At 36.8% G+C, this 21,972-nt stretch overlaps 1 protein-coding gene across 4 annotated transcripts in view; it reads left to right on the top strand.

Annotated features, from left to right (window-relative positions):
* The window catches only part of LOC131049261 (uncharacterized), a 103,949-nt gene that overhangs the window by 48,625 nt on the left and 33,352 nt on the right, over positions 1–21,972 (top strand). For all 4 annotated transcript variants that reach the window (XM_057983304.1, XM_057983305.2, XM_057983303.2 and 1 more), the window contains exons 4-5: positions 1,914–2,024; positions 2,228–2,416. In XM_057983304.1, the coding sequence (XP_057839287.1) occupies positions 1,914–2,024; positions 2,228–2,416 (300 nt within the window). The remainder of the gene's footprint in view (positions 1–1,913; positions 2,025–2,227; positions 2,417–21,972) is intronic.

The raw sequence follows: 21,972 nt of genomic DNA, 5'->3' as shown, positions 1-21,972 counted from the left end.
TCTCTTGGCACCACCCTTGTTAAGCACTAGAATGCTTACATAGCCAGATACTTATGGGACTTTAGAACCTTGATTCAATTTTGAGGGCTCGACAAAAGACAAAGGCTATACTATAGGGACTGAATGTTTTTTTTGTCTAATTTGGATCCATTATCAACAACTATGTTGTTAACAATAGAAGCAACTTCAACCTTCATAGGCCCATACTTAGTTGAAGAAACGGAAGGAACAAAAGATGGAGGTTTAATACATTTTGCACTCTCCTTGTTAAAGTCATTTCATACTCAACAAATGATGCAAAATCACTAGAATGATAGGATATGATTTATGAATTAACTTTAATCAAACCCAATGGGCATAGGTTAAGCTTCAACAAGTAGAGGATAAGTCGTTTTTTAACTAATGGAAGAAGATTCAACTTTCTCCACCTTTTCTTTCCTAAGAATATCATCAGAAGTCATAGGAGAAGAACAAGGTAATTTAGAAGTGGAAGTAGACACAGCTTCCTCCATTTTATTTTCCTCAATTGACAGTTGTTGAGTGGTAGGACTCAGCCGTTTAATAATCACAAGACAACTGTTATGTACATGTTTGTCTTGTTTGCAAATAAACAAGAATGTAATCTTCTCAACCAACAATATGAGACTCGAGAGATTCATTTGTCAAATGAAAGATTAGGGTTTCAGGAAAAGATCCAAACAATTAAACAAATAGTAAAACCTTACCGAGGCACATATAAGCAAATACCACAGTTGAGGAGGGAGTGTTATTTGAGTTTCTTAAATCCTTACAACTTCCTTTGATAATTTTAGGCACGAATAAGCAAATACCACAATTGAGGAAGAACATTTCTTATCCATCTAGGAGAAGCATGTAAAACTATTTTATCAGCACCCTCGTCTAGGTCCCATGAAGAGCTCCAAAAATATAACAGCCCATATTCTAGAATAGCAAACTGATAGTCTCGCATCTTTGAATTTTTGAAAAAACCCAAAATCACACCTTTCTCAATCATAGAGCAAAAGGAGACATAGCTATTCAATTTCTTTCCCAAAATGGAACCCACCCAATCATCAAAAAGATGATAAGAAGGCAACAAATGTACAAAGAAAATCCCCTCATTTGCTAGTCTACATTCTTCCTTGATTATATTTACCATTTCTTCATTAGGAGACAACACAAACAATCCTCTTAGCAAATGGAGGATACTAGCCAATTTCTTCTGCTCCTTGTATGAATCCATGTCCTAAACATTCTCCATTATCGGTTTTGTAGACAAATCAAGCTCCTTTAGCACAAATTATAGAGTCCTCTTGTAATACTTGCTTGAAAGTCTATGCAGGGTCTGTTGGATTGGTATAAATTGCACAATGACTCTGATAAATGTTTGTTTGAGTGTTAATACACTTCTCCTCCATTCTGCCTATCTTTTGATGCAATGCTTTTCACACCCCTTTTCCCAGTCTTTGGCTCTTTCTTTATAACCATAAAAGAGCGATTGCATATTAATTTTGACAAAGGTTCCTCCCAATTGAAGTCAGAAGATGGGATGGAAAATGATAGAATTTAATAGGACCAAAACACAAAACCAGGCCGGTCGCCTCAAACCAGCACAGTAAACTAAAATAACTCTAATCTAAAATTGAGAAGAATCTCCTAATATCGGTTTCAATTTTCAAGTTATTATGTGTTTATTCCTTAGGTAATTTAATACTCTACTTGGCTACATGATCTATGGGGCACAGTCTTCTTAAACTTTTCAACATTGAAATTTCTTGAATGCTTGTACTCCTATACTAATTGCTTGTCCCATTCTTTTATATTATTTTCATCCTTTCCAATCAAATGTTGTGAATGTTCGATTAGAATATTATCATTTGACATGACAAATCAGTATTCTTTGTAATTCTCAGGTGGATTTGGCAAATGTGCTTGATATGTATTACGAAGATCCAAGTACTTGCCCTGGGAAGCAGCTCCAGACCAAGATTGTTTTAGAGCCCCGCAGGCTTGTTATGAGTAAGGTGCTTATTTTATGTTTGGGTAAAACTTTTCCCTCGCATTTTAGTCATAGGCAACTTTAGCAACAAACAATCAGAGAGCTTTTTGAACAATCTCATAGTTGGTAGACACCATGCAAGTTGTTTACTGGCATTTCTAGTGGAAAAACATTAAAATAAATTCCTATATTTTCAGATTACTGAAGCATCAGTTGTTCGTCGTTCAGATTACCTTGTCATTATGGAAAGCCCTATATGCATCATTAGTGGGAGGGATTGCACTGGTTTCTGTAATTATTGCGGCTCGGCTTCAGAAGCCTAACACTTTGAAGCCTTGTTTTTTGCCTTCAAATTCTATGATTCTGTCATCTACTGATCAAACTCTTGAAGAGTTCCCTGCACAACAATTTAGGAAGGTATTTATCTTGGTTCAAAGGTATTTATATGTATTACATTGTATTAAGCATCCAAGCAATGGTGGGCAAACTGGTCATGAGCTTTACTGCTCTTTTTATTGTCAGTGGTAGCATAAAGAGTCCATCGATTTAAGATGGATTTTATTATGATATTATGTGTGATCTGTTTTGAAGTGTATGTATCTTTTGATATTCAAATGTTATGAAAAAGTAGAACACATGTAATACATATCTAATGATTAGAATAGAGCTCATATAAAATTTATGCAAGTTAAAAATCAAGCTAATTTCAGTAGTGTGTTTTGAGGATTAAGCTGCATTACCAACAACGAATTTCAGTAGAATGAATAGTTGCTCAAGAAATGGTTTCTAGGGCATTTGGAGTTGCTTCCTTTATTTTTTTCTCTGGAATATATGATTTCTAGACTTATTATTGTCTTTAAAATATTAAGCAAATTTCATTTGTTCTCTTAATAGTTTTTCATTTTCATAAACCTGAATTTAGAAATAATCATATTTAATGCACACTATGCAAGGGTTTAACATGATTCGTGACATTTGTTGATTAATATTGCACTTATTTCTTCTCTTTTCAAAATATCTATTTTATGAATTCAGTTTTATGGTGCACCTAACATGTAATAGAACCCCATTTCATCACTAATTGCTTGATAGAACTGAGAAAAAATGAGGTTTTTGGAGCAAGCCAACTCTTACATTTTCATCACTATACTTCAACAATGCTTGTATTTAGATCATAACATCAATTACATCCATTGTTCAGTCCAAGTGAGTGTAGGTTGAACTTTCTCAATGCATTTAGTTTATTGATCATATCTATAGCCTCACTATAAACAAGTTGCATTCCAATGCCAAAAGTTGTCAAGGATTTTGGTGTCTCTGTGACATAGCATTTATTTGATTTTAGTGAATAAGCATTGACACTTGTTTGGTAAGCAGTGTACCTTGGGGATGTGTCTTTGGGGTTTTTGTAAGTTTTCTTCATTTGGTGATTTCAATGGGCGGCAAGATGGGGACACAATATTGTTGATGGTGTTTTTATGCACAATTGAACACAGAATAAAGTATTGAATACTCTATCCTCTCTTGAACAAAGACTTCTCAAATGCTGAAGATTAGCAAAAAGGATCACTCGAGACGACTCCAAGGTTCTTGATGTCAGGTCTTGACTTGTTGGATAGCTTCAATGGTTTGATGTTTCTTGTTGTACCAATGAGGGGACTTACGTAGTTGTTCCTCGATTTCAATTCAATTCAAGTTCTATGGAATGACGTTCTTGTAATGATGTTGCAATATCGCTCTTTCCTAGAACTAACAATCTTTGATTAAAAAAAGTGAAGAAGGAGCAAGGTTTAGGAATGCTATGCTGAAACTAGGAATGCAAAACAATGGACAATCTCAAGTGAGCTCAACTAAGCTTTGCTTTGACATGCTATGAACATCTCCACAACGCTAGTGTAATTTTCTAAGAATAGCTTGGTGATTTTCAAATCACTACCACAAACATAGACACCTTCAAGATGAAGCATATCAATGATGGAATAGTAATCGAAGTTAAGCTTTGGCTAAGGTGAGTTCAGTCGACTACGCAAGATACTTCACCATCGATAGAGTACTAGAAGTATGAATAATGAGCTTCACTATCAATCATGCACATGCATCTTTCACTCATCTAAAATACTTAAGCAAATTCTGTTCTATTTTTTTTCGTCTTTTCAATATTAATGTCTCTCATAAAAGGGATGAAGAAACAAGCAAATGCTCCAAAACTTAATATGTCACCAACACTTCAATGATTTTATTGACTTCTGCAACATCGAGCAACAATTCTTCAAAACTCTTCTAATTGATCCTTTACAAATGAAATGAGTTGAGCTTATATAGAGCTCTCAATTACAATGAATGGCCAAGATTGAATTAGAATCAAGGGCCAAGATTTTGCCACCTAAACCCTAATTAGGGTTTGATACAACAAAATACCTAACTTATAGCAAATTATTTAATATTAGCCAATGGGAATGTGAGATTTTACCAAGATCTAGAGGCAATGGAAAGCACAAATAAGAGAGAACAAAATGTATGATAGGAATAAACTGTATTTTATCAAGATGAAAATACTGATCAACTGGATCATCAAGTGTTACATACAATGAATATGAGCCTCCTTATATAGGCAAGGCTATATGGATATGTGAGCACACAAACATGACATGTGGCTCAATAAGAAACAAGGGTAGGTAGGAAATAGGTGTGGTAGGTAGGAGAAAAAATAAAATATTCCACATGAGGTGAATCACCCACCGAAGGTGGAATGTAACAACAAGATAAGACCACAAAAGGTGGAAATTCTCCTACACACACTATCCCAATGTGGCACAAACACCCAAGTGTCTCATACCCAAACTACTATGATATGCATGTACCTAAGTAAACTTAAGTAAGGTGTAATAATATCCAACATGAATAATTAATTACACCAACAGGGAATATGACATCTATTTGGCACAAAATACGAGGAAATTCCTACAATAGGAAAAATTGATGCCACATAGGATCATAACAAACTATCTTCTAGAATCTTGTTTCCCTTATCCTTTTCCCTATTTGCAAATTCAACGAATCTGGATGTCTTTGATTCAATCTTAGTTATTGGAGCTGCAAGCAGGTTCTTCAATTGTTCCTCCAAGTAACTAACATCATCCAAGATGCCACCACATGCTTCACCCAATCTATTTTTCTTGTGCCCTTTCAATGCATTGTTCAATGCATAAAGTTAAACGCACCATGAGGTCCAAAAGATGTGCTTGTAAGCACACTCTACCATCAAACTAACTGATTTGCATACATGTGCTGAATCGGTGATCACTTGTACAACATTTGAGGGCCCAACCTCCTTTATGGTATCTCTCAGAATGGTAAACTGGAAGTTTGCATCCTTACACTTCCCTGAACAATCCATGGCTTCGAGAAAATAAGAACCAACAGGGCATATGGCTATATGATATTGAGGGTGACCGATGTGTAATATTAGTCCACCTATCCATCACAATAGAGCAACTTGTCCTCATCCAAGTTTGCCTCATATCCTCCATTAGCACATTAACTTTGGAATACTCTTTGTTTAGGAGACTAGTGCGTAGCTTATGATCTCTAGGGTGTATGAATGAGGGACCAATAGAGGCGACATCTTTGACCATTTGTTTGAAGTAAGAGGAACCATCCACATGAAATGGGATGGCATGAGCAAATTGACAATAGAAGACTCTCTAGCATTTTGTTTGCATATTAAACATAGCTTCAGCTGACCTTGGCTTCTCACCACCACTCATCTTCCTCTTTCCTCTTGTGCCAACTTGACTTGTACAATTGTGGATGATATAGGTATATAGATGATTGTGCACTTGCAAAAGAAGGTGTTGACGTTGCCACACCTTCAACCCCCATTTGTGCCTCCACGTGCAATCTATGGCACTCTATCTTCTTATTTTATTTAGTGCTCATCAAGTTTTAACTCCATAGCCTGTAACACCCAAAACTGAGAGCATACCCTTGTGTAGCTGCCTCTAAAATCTGTCTTGTAGGTGTGACAATTCCACACCCTACTCCCTCCTAAGTTTTTTTTCTTTTTATCCATAGGTGTAACAAATTGGAGAAGAGGTTTTTCCTTGGGGCCCTTTGCATATTTTTCCATGGTTTTTGCAAGGCACTTAAATGGATTTGGTTGCTGTCCTCTACCACCCTCAACACTTGTACATGCATTTCCACCAACTACTTCCACTTCATTCTCACGAATACTATCACTCTCACTGCTACTCATAGTGTTTTGAGATTGAATGCAACTTTAAACTTAAAAAATGCAAAAAATGCAAAAAATTCAGATATTTCATGCTTCAAGCTTTGAAAAAAAATTGCAAAAGAAAAAAATGGAAGGATTAAAATTACCTATTTGAAGGATTTGCAGCCCTACTACCCTAGATTGAATCTCGTTTCCAATTGGCTCCTTCTATCTCTTCTCAAAAGAGAAATTCTCCCTTCAAATCCTGCTATTGCTTCTCTTTTCTTCACACACAAATGTTAAAATGAGAGAAAATGGGACATCTATTTCCCTTTAGGGTGTTAAAAAAATGCCTTTTTTAAAAACAAGTTGAAAGTATCTTTTTGAAAAAAAAACCCCACGGACTGATGTCGGGGATGTCTGACTGTCCCTAGGATGGTTGGGGGATGTCCTAGACATCCCTTGCCGTCCCTAGGACAGTTGGATGTCCCCAACGTTAGTCTGTGGTGTCCCCTACGTTACGAGATGTTTCCCTTGTTTTTCTGCAAATTGGGGATGGTTTGGGGACATCCCCTAGGTGTCCCTGGGAAGGGACAAGGGTTTTAGGCTTGGGGACGCATCCCCAAGTAACGTAGGTTCACATATCTGAGGAGATTCATAAATTTGAACTCATATTGGGCCACCATATAGTTGCTTTATTATAACAATTGAAACTCATATCTCTTTTCTCTTTGTGAACAATAGGGATCTAATTTTCCTAGAGTTGTTCAAACCATAGTAGCAAAAATCGTTTGGGGAATAAATCGGCAAATCAAAAGTATAAGATTTTTTGAAAAAATCGAGAAAAAATCGGATAATTAAAAATTATTAAAAAATTAAATATTAATAATTAAAAAAAAATAATATTTAAATTTGTTAATATTAAATAAACCAATACTATATTTCTTAAATTTAATTTTGAATGTTTGAATTTGTTTAATTATTAGAACAATAAATTATTAAAATGTCTTTAAATTTATATATAGTAAATTATAATTTTTAAAAATTTAATATTTTGAAATATTAAATTTAATTTATCGAAAAACATTTAAATAAAAAAAGAATATTAAATTTCAATATTACAATTGTTAAATTTTTTAATAAAATTTTAACATAAATAAAATGAATTTTTTAAATAAAATTTTAACATAATTAAAAAAAATTAAATAATTAAATTTGTTAATATTAAATAAACCAATACTATATTTCTTAAATTTAATTTTGAATATTTGAATTTGTTTAATTATTAGAAAAATAAATTATCAAAATGTCTTTAAATTTATATATAGTAATTTTTAATAATATAATTTAAATAATTTATAATAAATATTAAATATTGATAAGTTTAAATTTTAATTTACATAATTAAATTTGTTAATATTAAAAAAAATATATTATATTTCTTAAGTTTAATTAAGTTCGATTATGTTAAATTTCATATTTTAATAGTTTATAAATTAATTTAAATATATTAAAATATTAAATTCTAATTTATCAAAAGTAATATTAAAATTTAATATTGTAAACATTACAATTTAAAAAAATAAAACTAATGTAAATAAAATAAAATTATTAACTCTATTACTAAAAAAGTAAAAGAACTTTTAAATTTAATAAATATTTGTATTTATTGTATCTTATAAATTAATAATTTAAAATTAAAATAAATATGTTGAAATTCTTAAAAATTTAATATTTTAAAATATTAAATTTAATTTATCGAAAAACATTTAAATAAAAAAAGAATATTAAATTTCAAAATTACAAATGTAAAATTTTTTAATAAAATTTTAACATAAATAAAATGAAATCACAAACTCTATTATTAAAAAATTATAAAGATACTTATATAAAATTTTATTGAAATAAAAACATAAAGTGTAAATTTAAAAAATTCGATTAACCGTAGAATCTCATCTTCGGGTGCCCTACCTGACGAAGCTTCCCCCGAAAGTCTTAAGCCGTCGAAACTCTGCAGGCCAAACAAATTGTTTAGCATTTTCGTCGGATTTAAATGCTTTTTTTCTGCAATTTTAAATGGATATAATCTGCACACTCCCAAACAAAGCTCGCGTGCTGTCATGGCGAAAAAATGTTGGGTCTACTTTTATATGAATTTTTGGCGCTTTTTTAGGGTTTTATGGGGGTCGCGGTTTGTAGCAAACTGCAGTGTGATGATTTCCGGTTTAAATGCACGTTTAGTCGCGATATTAACGTGATTTTTAGCCGACTAATACACTAAATAATCGTTGACTGGCAGTCAACGATTTTCAAGCAAAATCCGCGATTTTTTCATCTAATTAATCGTTGCTGGGTGCGATTCAGTAAAAATCGCGATTAATCAGGTTTTTTTGCAGACTTTTGCTTCTTTGGTTCAAACAATTCCCAAGTTAATGTTTCCAATTTAAAGTCTTGCAAAACACTAAGGTGTATCAACCGAATATTCCCAACCTCGTAATTTTGTTCTCCAAAAGAGGCTGCACTAAAGTACTTAAGATTTATTAGCCAAGTCTTAATTGTATTGCTTAAGTCTTGGCTGGTAAATTCAGGAGATGGTTGCTTTTGTAGATCCTTAACAAGGATCAGACTTGCTGTTTTCTTAGGTCATCATCATTTTCTACATGTTTTTTCACTTGTTCAAGTGGAGGTTGATTTGGAGTTTTTTGTTGATCTTGCAACTCAAGCAACCTTGTCCCATGTGCATCCATTCTATCATGGATGACATTTAGTGTATTAGCCATCCTTTGAAGTAAAGCATCTTGCAAAGGGGGATGTGATGGAGGAGGAAGTAGAGGTGACATGGATTGATCCAAATTGGCTCTATCTTACCTTGGAAGATTCCCTCTTGAATTGGTCTGCATTATGGTTTTTGCAAGAGCAAAAACCTATTGAATCCTTGTTTACTTTAGAGGCCTTAGGTTTATAACTTAGAGCTCTAATACCAATGTCCTCTGCCTCAAATTTGGGATGAATTTTTTTTTATTGAGTACAAAAATGGTTATGCTTGAGGGGATCTGATTTAGAACCTTGAATAGCAAAAACCTATTGAATCCTTGTTTACTTTAGAGGCCTTAGGTTTATAACTTAGAGCTCTAATACCAATGTCCTCTACCTCAAATTTGGGATGAATTTTTTTTTATTGAGTACAAAAATGGTTATGCTTGAGGGGATCTGATTTAGAACCTTGAATATTCTGTTTACTCTAGAGGCCTTAGTTTTAGAACCTAGAGCTTTGATACCAATGCCATATGCCTAAAAAATGAGATCACGTTATTTTTATTAAGTACAAAAACAAGTATGCTTGAAGCTGTCTGATTTAAGATAAGGTCTTACAGCAAATGTGCATTAGTTTTTGCACATTACACTACACTCTAAATGGTTCAACTCATACTCTAAATGGTTCTACTATGTTGAAGGTATGAACATCAGCTGTGAGTCATTTTTCTAAATCACATCATTCACGTTAGTTGTATTTAGTTGACTAAGAATGCTGTATATTTTATATAGTCAAGTTACCTTTTAGTCGTTTAAATCTTAAACCAATTTATTTTATCTGGTTCTTTGATTCTCTTAAGAAATAACTATAAACTTATTTACTTATCAAAGTTCTTTTCACTATTGGTATTGGAGCTTCTTCATTATGGGGGTATACATCGCCTCTTCCTTGCCACAACACATCAAATTCTAAGAGCCGGATATTATTGGCCAACACTATTCAAGGATACATATGATCATGTCAAGACCTGTCACACATGCCAAGTCGCTGCTTTTAGGGAAAGGAATCCTGCCATGCCACTCAACCCAGTGATTGAAGCTAGACCATTCGCAAAATGGGGAATGGACTTTATTGGTGTAATTAACCCCTCGTCCTCGGCGCAACACAGGTATATCATCACTGCGATTGACTATTGTACTAGGTGGTCGGAAGCTCAAGCTATTAAGGTATGCACTATTGAAGCCGTGATCAAATTTCTTGAAGAAAACATCATTACAAGGTTTGGTTGTCCATATGCTTTGGTTTGTGATAATGGTCCTGCCTTTACATCATTAAAATTTTCAAATTGGGCTTTTAAATATGGTATAACCCTTAAATTTTCATCAAATTATTATCCTCAGGGTAATAGGTTAGCCGAATCCACAAATAAGAATCTTCTTATCGTAATCAAGAAATTGCTGGAGAGAAGCCCGAGAGACTGGCATACTCAACTAAGATTTTCTCTTTGGGCAGATCGGATCAGGACCAAAGCCTCATTAGGGATTTCACCCTACTTTCTAGTTTAGGGTCAGGACCCTGTATTCCTGATGCAACTAAGTATCCTAACATTAAGGTTTATCTAGGAATACATGGAAGACACAGATGCTGTGCAAGCTCGATTGACACAACTCTTGAACTTAGAAGAAAAGAGAGATCAAGCCTTAGAGAACTTTGCGAAGCACCAAGGGGTTGTCAAAAGATGGTTTGATAGACAAGCAAGAATCAAAGCATTCAGAATCTCAGATCTTGTCCTATACTGGGACAAGGCCCACGAAAAGAAGGGTGAGCACGACAAATTTGACAAATTATGGAAGGTCCCTTACCAGATCTCCGAGATATTGGGGGAGAAGGCGTTCAAGCTAAAGACCTTAACTGGGGAAGATGTCCCATTGCCTGCCAATGGGAGGTATCTCAAACATTATTTCCAGCCCTAAAGTTCTAAGAGGTCTGCCTTTGTATATAGTTAGCCTAGGTTTTTTTTTTCAAGTTTGGTTTGCCCTGGTTTTGGTGTGTGGTGTGTTTTGGGTTTCCTTTCGTCTTTGTCCGGGTCTTAGTTTAGGTGGCTTTTGCTTTGTGTGTCTTAGTTTAGTTGGCTTGCTTGTTTTGAGGGGTATCCATTGAGAAAAGGTGGTTGTATCATGAAGCACACTGGCATTCTACCGAATTGTTCATCTCATTTGTTTAATCATGAAGTCCTCTGGAACATAAAGAAATTTTTCTTAATGAAATCTTGAGTCAAACTGTATTTACAGTGAAGTAAGATTTGCTTATTGTAATGAGATACTAGTATCCTTTGATTATTATATTTTTTCACACTAATAATCTCCGAGTCATTATGGTTTTCAGGCAAAGCTGTGATTGGTGAAAAATATAAAATTTGGCTTCAGCGCCACCGCAATTCTCAAACCCTAGTAAGCTTCATCGCTTACAAGCCAAAGGAATTGACAGAATATGGAAAGCAAAGAAAGCAATATCAAAAAGAGAAAAAATGAGAAAAGAAGAAAAAAAGAAAATCTGAAAAAAGAAAATGAATGGCTAATGGGAACATGTGAGTAACTCCATCGGGGCTATGGACGCTCGGCTGACAATGGAGCAATGTTCGTGAGATTGCGGCGATAACCTCATCAGGACTATAGACGTCTGATTGGCAGCGAGGCTCTATCCAGGATGCTTATGAAGTTCAGATAAACTACGTAGCTAATCACAAGGGAACTTGGAGGTCATGATTGTCTTGTTGAGGGGAATTAATGCATTGCACACACATGGATAATCATGGACTTAGTACTTTATCTCAATATGAAAATCTCTTTGTGTAAATGCTTTATAACTTATTGATTTATTAAGGGAGATTCTCCGTGTGTTTCGGAAGATGGATTGATTCTCAAATGTTCGCGAACATTTTTAGTGGTGTCACCAGATGTTGTGACCATTTCACACATCGCCCCATCAAAATGGGGACCCCCTCTTGTTTTTAGGTCTTGTTTTCTCTTTGCCTAGCTTTTCTTTGCTTGTTAGGTGTTTTGAGTGAGTTAGTGGTGGCCTAGTTCAGGTAAGTTAGGGTTTCCTCCATAGAGCTTGCCTAGGGTTCTTTTTAAGGTCAAAATTGACCTAAGCTTGGGGGAAGTCATTTTTTCTCTGCCCTGAACTCTGATGTAATTTTAGCATGATCTTGCCTTAGAAAGATGGAGAATGTATATTTTGCAATGAGGTCATGAGGAGTTTGAGTCAGGATGAGTCAAGGTTGTGAGTTGTTAGGCCAGAGTCTTGCCTTTTGTTGGGTTTGAGTTGATGTGATGAAGCAAGTGATCAAAGTGTAGGCATGAAGGATAGCATGAGCAAGCCTGGATGGATGTAACTATAAGGAATTTGAGCCAAAAGGAGAAATTCGCTCCTGACCCTTCCAAAGGGTCCAGAGCGAATTTCCTCATATCTATTTTCCTAGTCCTAATTTGCATCACAAACCTTGCTCCCATAGCATCTTTGAAGGGGATAAATGCACTTGGAACGAGAGACGATGAAGAAATTGAGTTAAAACATCAATTTCGTTCTCGAGCCTTCTAGAGGGTCCAGAGCGAAATCCTTAGAGAAGACCTAATTTGTCATCAAAAGGCAAATGGACTTGATTATGATGAAGGAAGGACCTAAAAACCCAATTTCCTAATACCTCCCTTCCTGGTCCTAATTTGTATAAAAACTTTGTCTTTATGGCATGATCAAGAAAGAATTGATGTGTTCAACAAAGCAAAGTGATGAAAGGGTCAAGAAATTAAGCATAATTGCAAATTTCGCACCTGACCCTTCCAAAGGGTCCAGAGCAAAAATTCCCAAAAGACCCAATTCTTCACCTAAGTCATTGAATGGTTGGGCAAATTTGCAAGATTATGGAAGGAAAAGGATCAAAGATCAAGTCTAGAACAAAGTCAAGTGAAAAAGATTGAGGATTGAGCCAAGAAGAGCAATTTCGTGCCTGACCCTTCCAAAGGGTCCAGAGCGACTTTCTTCATAAGGCATTCTACCTTGCCCAAACCTATGAACTAATCCTTGTCCCATGCATTTTTGAAAGGCACTTGTTTTGATAGAGAAAGGTTGGAAATGAAGTCAATTTGAGCCTAAAACATGAATTTCACTCCTGACCCTTCCAAAGGGTCGAGAGCGAAATCCTTAAGATAGCTCATTTCCTCACCAAAAACGTTGAAAAGAACATCACCTTAGAGCAAGTTGGCTTGAGTATGATGAGGTAAAAGTCAAAGGGACGAGTACAAGGCAAGTTGAGTGTGAATTGAGCCAAGAAAAGAAAAATTCGCTCTTGACCTTCTAAAGGGTCCAAAGCGAAATTCATCCAAGCTCTTGACCCTCTCAAGGGGTCCATAGCGAAATTCTTAGATGGGCTCCCAATTTCACCTAGTGCACTAAGGCAACCTTGTTTTGATGGCAAATTGACTTGATTATGGTGAGAAGAGATTGGATAAGTCAAGTTTGAGGTGATTTAAGGGAAAAGGAAGTGTAAAATAAGCCTAAGGAAGAATTTCGATCCTGACCCTTCCAAAGGGTCCAGAGCGAAATTTCTTAAACCTTTCTTTTTTCCTTGTTTGAAGACCAGGATCTTGATTCGTAAGGCATTGTTGAGATAAGATTGATGTGTATTCGCCTTGAGCAGTGATTTGGAGCAAGGAAATGATAGAATTGGGACTTAATCATTAATTTCGCTCCTGACCCTTCCAAAGGGTCCAGAGCGAAATCCTTTGAACTCCCTATTTTCACCTTGTTTTGAGCTAGGATGGAGGCTAGTTGTGTGATCATGATGAGAGGAGGTTTGAAAGGTTAAGTTCAAGGCTGTGAAATGATGAAAATGTGAGGTAAATTGAGCAAATTCGCTCCTGACCCTTCCAAAGGGTCCAAACTCCAGAGTGAATTTTCATAGAATCCTCCCTCTTGCTTCAAATTTGGACCAATTTTGTGTCTTGGAACCTTAGTTAAAACATTGTCATGCCTTCGAAGCAACTGAAGATTGAGAAAGTGGAAGATTTGAGTCTAAAAAGCAAAAATTGCTCCTGACCCTTCCAAAGGGTCCAAAGCGAAATCTTTGAGATAAGCCTAATTTCTTGCCAAAACACTTTGAAATTGACATCACTTTAAGGATGGATGAGCTAGGTTGAGATAGGGAGAGGACCTAAAAGCCAAGCTTAGATTCCAAAATACTTTATTCCTCTCCTAAATCGCTCATCAAACCTCATTTTGAACAACTAAGCAAATTTGCCTTGACCTAAAACTTTTTAAATTTAAAATTCAAAAAATTTACCCTTTGGCGCCAAAGTTTTTTTATATAATTTTAACAAAGTCGGCCAGCTCAAGAGGGTGAATTAATGGATTTTTTTTATATATAACAAAGTCGACCTCTTGAAGGAAAGGGTGGAAGCGCCTATAAAGGGAAGTAAATCTCAAAATCATTAATCATTCATTCATTCTTCCTAAAGTGAATTCAAGGAGCAGACTTGCAGAAGCGAACTCCAGCAGATAGAAGGCGAATTTCAGGTTTAAGAAGGCAAAAATTATATAATAAATCAGGCAGATTTAACCTTCTTAATCTCAAACGTGATCCTCTCAAGGGCAACTTAAAAGATCAGCAATCCTTCGAAGGTGAATTTGAGGTGCAGACCTGAAGCTTTTAGCAGAACAAATTTCTTTGAACAGCATTTTGGAGAGAGGTGAATTCAATAGCAAGGCATTATTTCCCCCCTCTTTTCAGGTTCATTCCTTTTAAGGTTCAAAAATCAAGGTTAAGGTATGTGCAATCTGATTTATTTTGAAGAGGATTAAATGAAGATGTGATTTTATTCAATATTTTTGTAAAGATAGGTCTTCTTATTGATTCATTTGTGATTTCAATTTGTAATTTTTAATGCTTATTCATTTGATTTCAAATTGAAGTTCAATTGTTCTTTTAAGGTCTTGAATCACCTATCTAGGTTACTGTTGTGACCATTTCACACATCGCCCCATTAGAATGGGGACCCCCTCTTTTTTGCTTTGGTTTCGCTTGTTCTTCTCTTTGCTTTTTGAGTGAGTGAGTGGTTTGTCTGGGCTAGGACTAAGCCTTAGGGGTTTCTTTTGATGTTATTCAAGCTGAGTCCAGTCAAATGTTGAAAGTTGTTAAGCATCCTCCCGAGGATTGAGATTGTTGAAATAAGGTAAGTCTTCCAAGAGAGTCAAGTAGGTCTCAGGTTAGGTCTAATCAGGGTTTTTTAGGGTAAAATCCAAATTTTGATTAAGTGTTAGCATTTTGAAGGTGAAATTGTGTGTTCTTGCCTAGATGAGTTTTGATCAATTTTTTGAAGCAAGATGATGCCTGAAACACAAAATTCGCTCCTGACCCTCTCTAAAGGTCCAGGGTGAAATTCATCCTAAGTGCAATTTCTTGTTTTTGATAGGCTTGCTAACTGGTTCCTGACCTTGAGAATGACCTAACTCTGCCTTGTGAAGTGATTGGAGACTTAAATTTTGGATGGTTTAGCCAGAAAGGATAAGTTCGCTCCTGACCCTTGCTGAGGGTCCAGGGCGAAAATGTTATTTAAGGCATATTTGTCACTGACTTTTCTAATTTGTTTTGTGCAGGGTCTCCAGGAGGGATGATTGGATGTGACTTGATGCTTTTGAAGATTTGAAGGCATGGAAAATGATGAATTTTGAAGACTAAGGGAAAATTCGCTCTTGACCCTCACTAAGGGCCCAGGGCGAAATTTTGATTTCCCTCATCTTATAGTGAAAAGTGACCAAGTGTTGGATATGAGTGGAAAATGAATGACTTTCTCCATCCACCTGAAGGAGTTTTAACTTGAGATGATGAAGGATCTTGTTGGAATCATCAAATTCGCTCCTGACCCTCTCTGAAGGTCCAGGGCGAAAAAACTTATTGGAGTCATTCCTGACCTTGTTTGGTCAAATTGAGATATCAAAGGCGTGGTGAAGGACGAGATGAGCGTAAAGATGCATCCAGACTTGATTGAAGATAATGAAATGATGGAGTTTTGCCCAAGAAAGGTAATTTCGCTCCTGACCCTCTCTGAAGGTCCAGGGCGAAATTCTTTATATGCACATTTTTAGACCTTTCTTGGATATGAACTTTTATTCATAGCGTGAAACAAGATGAAATCTTCCCTGGCAAAGGCATTTCATGATGAAAAGTGAAGCATTTTGGTCTAGAAGGCAAAATTCGCTCCTGACCCTCTCTGAAGGTCCAGAGTGAAATTTTCAAAAGGCACATTGCTTGCTAGGTCAAAGTGATTTTTTATGATTGGAATAGATGAAAGCAAGTGTGTTTTACCCATTGAATATAATTTGGACGATCAACAAGGAGGCAATCAAGCCAGATTTGCAAAGTCGCTCCTGACCCTCTCTGAAGGTCTAGGGCGAATTTCTAAGTTTCTCTCCTTTCTTTGAAGAATTAGGACAAAATCTTGCTTGAATGAGTGAGGAAGGGTGTATTTTGACCATTGAAGATAATTTGGGGGGCTAACAAAAGATGGATAAGCTAGAATTTGTGCAAAATCGCTCCTGACCCTCTCTGAAGGTCCAAGGCGAAAAACCTAATATCCAACTTTTTTTTCCAAAATTAAGTGAAGCTAAGCCTAGACACAAGTTTGAAACGATGTTTGAAATGCCTTGAGGTGGAATTGAGATGCTAAGATTGCAAATGTTGAGGACAATAAGGAAAATCGCTCCTGACCCTCTCCAAGGGTCCAGGGCGAAATTTTCAAGAGCTCTCACTTCCCTTGTATTTCGAGATGGTATTTTTGTTTCCAAGACTCAAAAGGGAGTGGAGAACGATATTCTACGCCTTGAAGGTAATTTGAAGTTGAAGTGATCAAGAATTTGGGCAAAAAGACTCAAAATCGCTCCTGACCCTCACTGTAAGCCCAGGGCGAAATTTGCAAAACCAACAACTTCCCTTCAAGATCGCGCTAAGGCAAGGTTGTGTTAAGGTGGAAAGGTCCTCCAAAAACGTAATGAACAAGGATTTACCTCCGAAATTTGATGATCCTGGCCTAAATTGCAAAAGTCGCTCCTGACCTTCATTGGAGGCCCAGGGCGAAAATCTTTGAAGTCCTTATTTTGCATTGCAAAGGCAAATCAAGCATGCATGGAACGAGTGAAGGAGATCATTGCTTACCCCACAAGGAGAGTTGACAATTAAAAGATTAAGGATTAAGAGCAAAAGTGAAAAATCGCTCCTGACCCTCTCTGAGGGTCCAGGGCGAAAAAATCCTAATAGCACTTTCCTCCTAAAGATCAAGTGAAATCAAACTCAAAACTCCAATTAAAAATGCCATTCAAATGCCTAGATGAAGTTTTAGACTAGAAAAATGAGGTATGCAAGGCCTAAATTGAAAGTTTGCTCCTGACCCTTGCCAAGGGTCCAGGGCGAAGTTAGTAGCATTCTTTGTTTTATCATATTTGAGCATTGATATTCCCCAAATTCCTCAAAATTGCTCACTTTGAAGCCTTTGAAAAGAAATTAATTAAAATTAAATTGGCATTTAATAAAAGACATATTGGCATTTAATAAATTAATTTTGAGCCTTAAAAAATCGAACTTTTATTGTGAAGGCATTTAAAATTAATTTTTTATGAAATTAAAATTGAATATGGAGCGCTTAAGGTCTTATTTTTATTTATTTTATCAAGTCGGCCCCTCCTTTTTACAATTTTATTTATTTTTTAACCCCTTTTTGCCAAGTCGGCCGAGAGGGAACAAAGGGGGTGGGCGCTCTATATATTGGGGGTGTTTTTTTTTCACAATTCAAATCATTCACTCATTGCTTCAAGTGCGAATTTGGAGAGCAAGAAGGAGGTGCAAAATCTGGTCTATTTGGAGCGAATTTATTTCAAGTGTTGGAGACTAGAAGGAAGTGGAGTTGATTCTTGTGAAGACAAAAGGAGGCGCATTTTATTCAAGGGAAAACTTTGATCTACATTGTGCCTAGCAAAATTCACCTATTTTTGCATCATTTCTTAGAGTTTAATACTCAAGGGGAGGTATGGCGAAATCATCTTAACACCCTTGTTGAAGATTTGAATTTTGAACTTTTGTTTTGAGAATTTCAAGTATTGCATAGTTAATTAGGAAATGATAACTCAAGATTTATCATGAAGTTTCCTAATAATCCTAAATCTTCCTTTCTACTCTATATTTTTACGCTTCAAGATATATTACTCATTGTGAAATGTCGTGTAGGTGTCAAGATGGCGACTCCAAAGGCGGGAGCATCTATTAGTCGCCCGGCTCTCATGAAGGAAGATGAAAAGAATGAAGAATTGGAGACCAGGATCGTGTCCAAATGGAGCAATATCGGAGATACCAACTTGGGAAACTTCAGTATGAAGAAGTTTCGAGAGGTCCCCTACATTGGCAAGCCATCACCTGTCGCAAAGAGAATAATTGAAAGTGGCATCATCAAGGCGGCCGGTTCCCTCCAGCAGTTCAGTGTCATGAGCTGATGATCAAGTGTGCCCGCCATTATGACTCACAATCGAGATCGATCGTATCCAAGGAAGGGAACACTTTGTCTTACCTTTCAGAGGAGGCTATAAGTGAGGCTCTCCATCTTCCAGAGCATAAAGATATGATTTACAAAAGCCTAGAAGGAGCCAGGTCAATGTATGAAGATGATCCCGACACTTGCTTGAATCTCATCAATAAGAATTGGTTGCTCAAAAGTTGTCCTCGCCTGAGCAAGATTCCCAACACACCACATAGGATCGACTTCCAGGAGGAGTACAAAGATTTGATAACTTTTCTCAATCGAGTTACAGGGGCTCCTCAAGCCTTCTACTTTGAGAAATGAATGTTCTACTTCATTCAAGTGATTATCCAAGGGAAAGGAACGATTCATTGGGCCAGAATTATTAGCCATTGCCTGGATGTGCAGTTGAGAAGACTAAAGCCTACCAAGTCGTTCCACATGAGCTCATACGTCATATATGCCTTGATCAGGAGTTTCGAATATGCAGGGCTACCTCACAGAGGAGTGATCGGAAGAGGACCTGGAGAAGTGAGAGTTTGTGACTCTTATGTTCATTTGCATCATCCTCCTAGAGGTGACTACAAGTTAGTCAATGACACCTTCACGATGAACATCACTAGGATATTGCAAGGTGGGATTTACGATCGACTATCTCTCGATGCACAGGAGCTTGTGAAGAGGTATGGTGCTTGGTTCATCCAGTTTCAAAAGTTTACATATATCAGAATTCATGGGTGTCCTTCACCTCCCTACATGTTGCCAAGGTATCCGACAGACAGGATAGTGCTACTTGAGGTGACCAGATAGTTGGCAGCTTATGCAAAGGCGTTCAGACACAAGCATGGAAATGGAGTTCCCGTGCCCATCATATTGGGGAATTCAGTTGAGGTATGTCCTAATACTCAAGCCTCGGAGGATGCAGAGAAGGAGCTGGCTTTATATTCATTCACGTTCTTTGCCTCGAGGGAGAATTTCGATCCTCATGGTTATATGGAGGAGAGAGTTGGCAAGAAGTACAAACACGAGTTTTAGGTAGAGGACTTTTGGATGAATCTCTCAAGTGATTTAGAAGTGAAAAGAAAGATGCATTCCAGATTACCTTTAGATTTCATCAGGAAATGCAAAGTTTACAGAGTAGTCGATCAAGCTCAGGATAGTGGCAGACATCTCCAATCATCCTATGACAAGGAAGATAAGAGAGTGAAGATAGATTGGAGCGAGCCTGAGATTTCGGACTTGAGAGCTTTGATGGCTCTAGTTTTGTCATGTACTCGCAGATGGGTGGATGTACAACATCAGAAGTTAAGAGAACAGAACATACCAATGACTTTTACTTTGGAGGAAAGACCAGAAGAAGGAGAAGCGAGCGCAAGTGAAGGCAATTCTCATCCTAGAGGCGCAAAGAGGAAAGAAAGACTTGAGAAAAGAGAGCCTTCCAAGAAGAAGCAAGAGGCCAATCGAGATCGCCCATCAGGCACATCTTCTCGACATGGAAAGAGGGCAAGTCAAGCTGAAGGACAAGAGAGGACGGTGCCTGAGGTTGATGAATCTATGGAATCCATGGTACAAAATGATAAACTAGAAAAGGGACAAACACCTCAGCATTCATCAAGTCAATCTCCCCAAGTTGATGAGCTACATGAAGAGAAGAATGATGATGAAGCGACATCCCCTCTCCGAGAAGATGAACCATTGCTTAAGGAAATACAAGATAGAGAGACAAGATCTGCCATTCCGGATTGGTTAAAGGAGAGATTGACAAAGGTGATTGTGATTGAGGATGAAGAGGATGTGATTGACTTAGAGAGTCTTATAGGAAATTCTCAAGAGGTAACGGAGAAGAAGAAGGCCACCAAGATGTCCAAGGTGATCACAGATGAGACAAGATCCAAGAAATTGCAGATAGCTACACCAGTAGTGGACAAGTATGAAGGTAAAATCCTTGCAGATGAGTATGATGTAGAAACATTTGAGCTTGGTCCCCTCACTACTGAACAGACACTGGATGAGGCAACCGATTCATTTGAAGCACTTAAAGACAAGCTTAAAGAAGAAATGGAAAAGAATAGAAAGCTTGAGAGAGAAGTCGGTGCTTGGAGAGGCTACTTTAGTCATCTCAATCAGCCCTTGGGACGTCAGGATCCGGCAGTATCTCCTATGCAAGCACTTCCCCTCGAATCAGTTGGCGAGGCAGAAAGAGTCAAGAGCTTGGTTCAGCTTATGAGCTCTTGGATTGACAAATCCCACACAGTAGCTATTGAATTTTCAACAAGAATGATGAAGACAATCCACCGAGCTATCCAGGTCCTTGAGATCGTCCACAACCTAATGATAACTGTAGCCGCTTTCGCTCACACTAGAGATGTTATCATTCCTGTTCTACAAGTAATCAGGCAAACACCAAGGAAGATCCTAGCACAAGAAAAGATAATGGATGGAGGAGCTCATAATTTACTTCAGTGGTCAACTCTACTCCAGATGAAAGAGGCTCTTTTCGAGGACATCAACACCAAATGCAATCAAGTTGAAGGTGTCATCCATCCAATTCAGGATAAGGTGTTTGAAGTGTTATGTACCATTCTTGGTAGGAGGATCGAAGTTGAGATGGATGTAGACCTCCAAGAGTTGGAAGAGAGAGTCAAGGTCATCTTTTGCAAAGATGAGAATGTCATCACAGATGAGCAACTGGATCTAATGTTCACCACTATGCTCCTGATTGAGAAGATCAAAGAACTCGAACCTGGATGGGAAACGACTCTTCTCAATGCTTTTGATTAGGTTATCCACTTGGAGGAGCGAATGAGGAATCTTCTCGAGATTCCTATTGCTAAGATTGAAGGAATTGTGTCCAGATTCGTTGCATATGCTAAGAAAGAGCATTGGAAAGGGAACAAGGTTCTAGAAGAACGGTTGTTATAGAATGATGTGGCATCTTAATTATCATTGGTCTATGTTTCCTCGATTTTTGTGCCAATTAAATATTTGGCTATGCATTTAATAATGTTCATCTAAAAAGGGAACTTTTTGTAACAAACCCTAATTAGGGTTTAGGTGTCAGAATCTCAGCCGTTGATCTTCTTTTGATCTGGGCCGTTGATTGTAATTGAGGATGCTATATATACCCTCACTCATTTTCATTTTGTCATTAGATGATTAGAGATTAGATATTAAGGAGATAGATAGTTAGAGCTTTCGAGAGAAGAAAGTTATTTTGTAGCAAGATTGAGTAGTGAAGAAAGAATTTCGAACAATTGTTGTCTATTTTGGCTTTGAGATCAATAAAATATTGAAGTTATGGTGTTTTATTACAATTCTTGTGGCTATCTTCATGGTTGTTTACTTTCTTGAATCATTCTCAGTCGAAGTAGTATTTAAGTTCGAAGGACTAAGTGTTGTGCTTGATCTTTGGTGAGATTCACGTTCCAAACCACTAGCTTCTTACTAA

Source organism: Cryptomeria japonica, chromosome 7, assembly GCF_030272615.1.
Source record: "Cryptomeria japonica chromosome 7, Sugi_1.0, whole genome shotgun sequence".
NCBI lineage: Eukaryota > Viridiplantae > Streptophyta > Pinopsida > Cupressales > Cupressaceae > Cryptomeria > Cryptomeria japonica.
The sequence above is the reverse complement of the archived record's forward strand: the minus strand, read 5'-3'. Positions and strand labels throughout refer to the sequence as shown.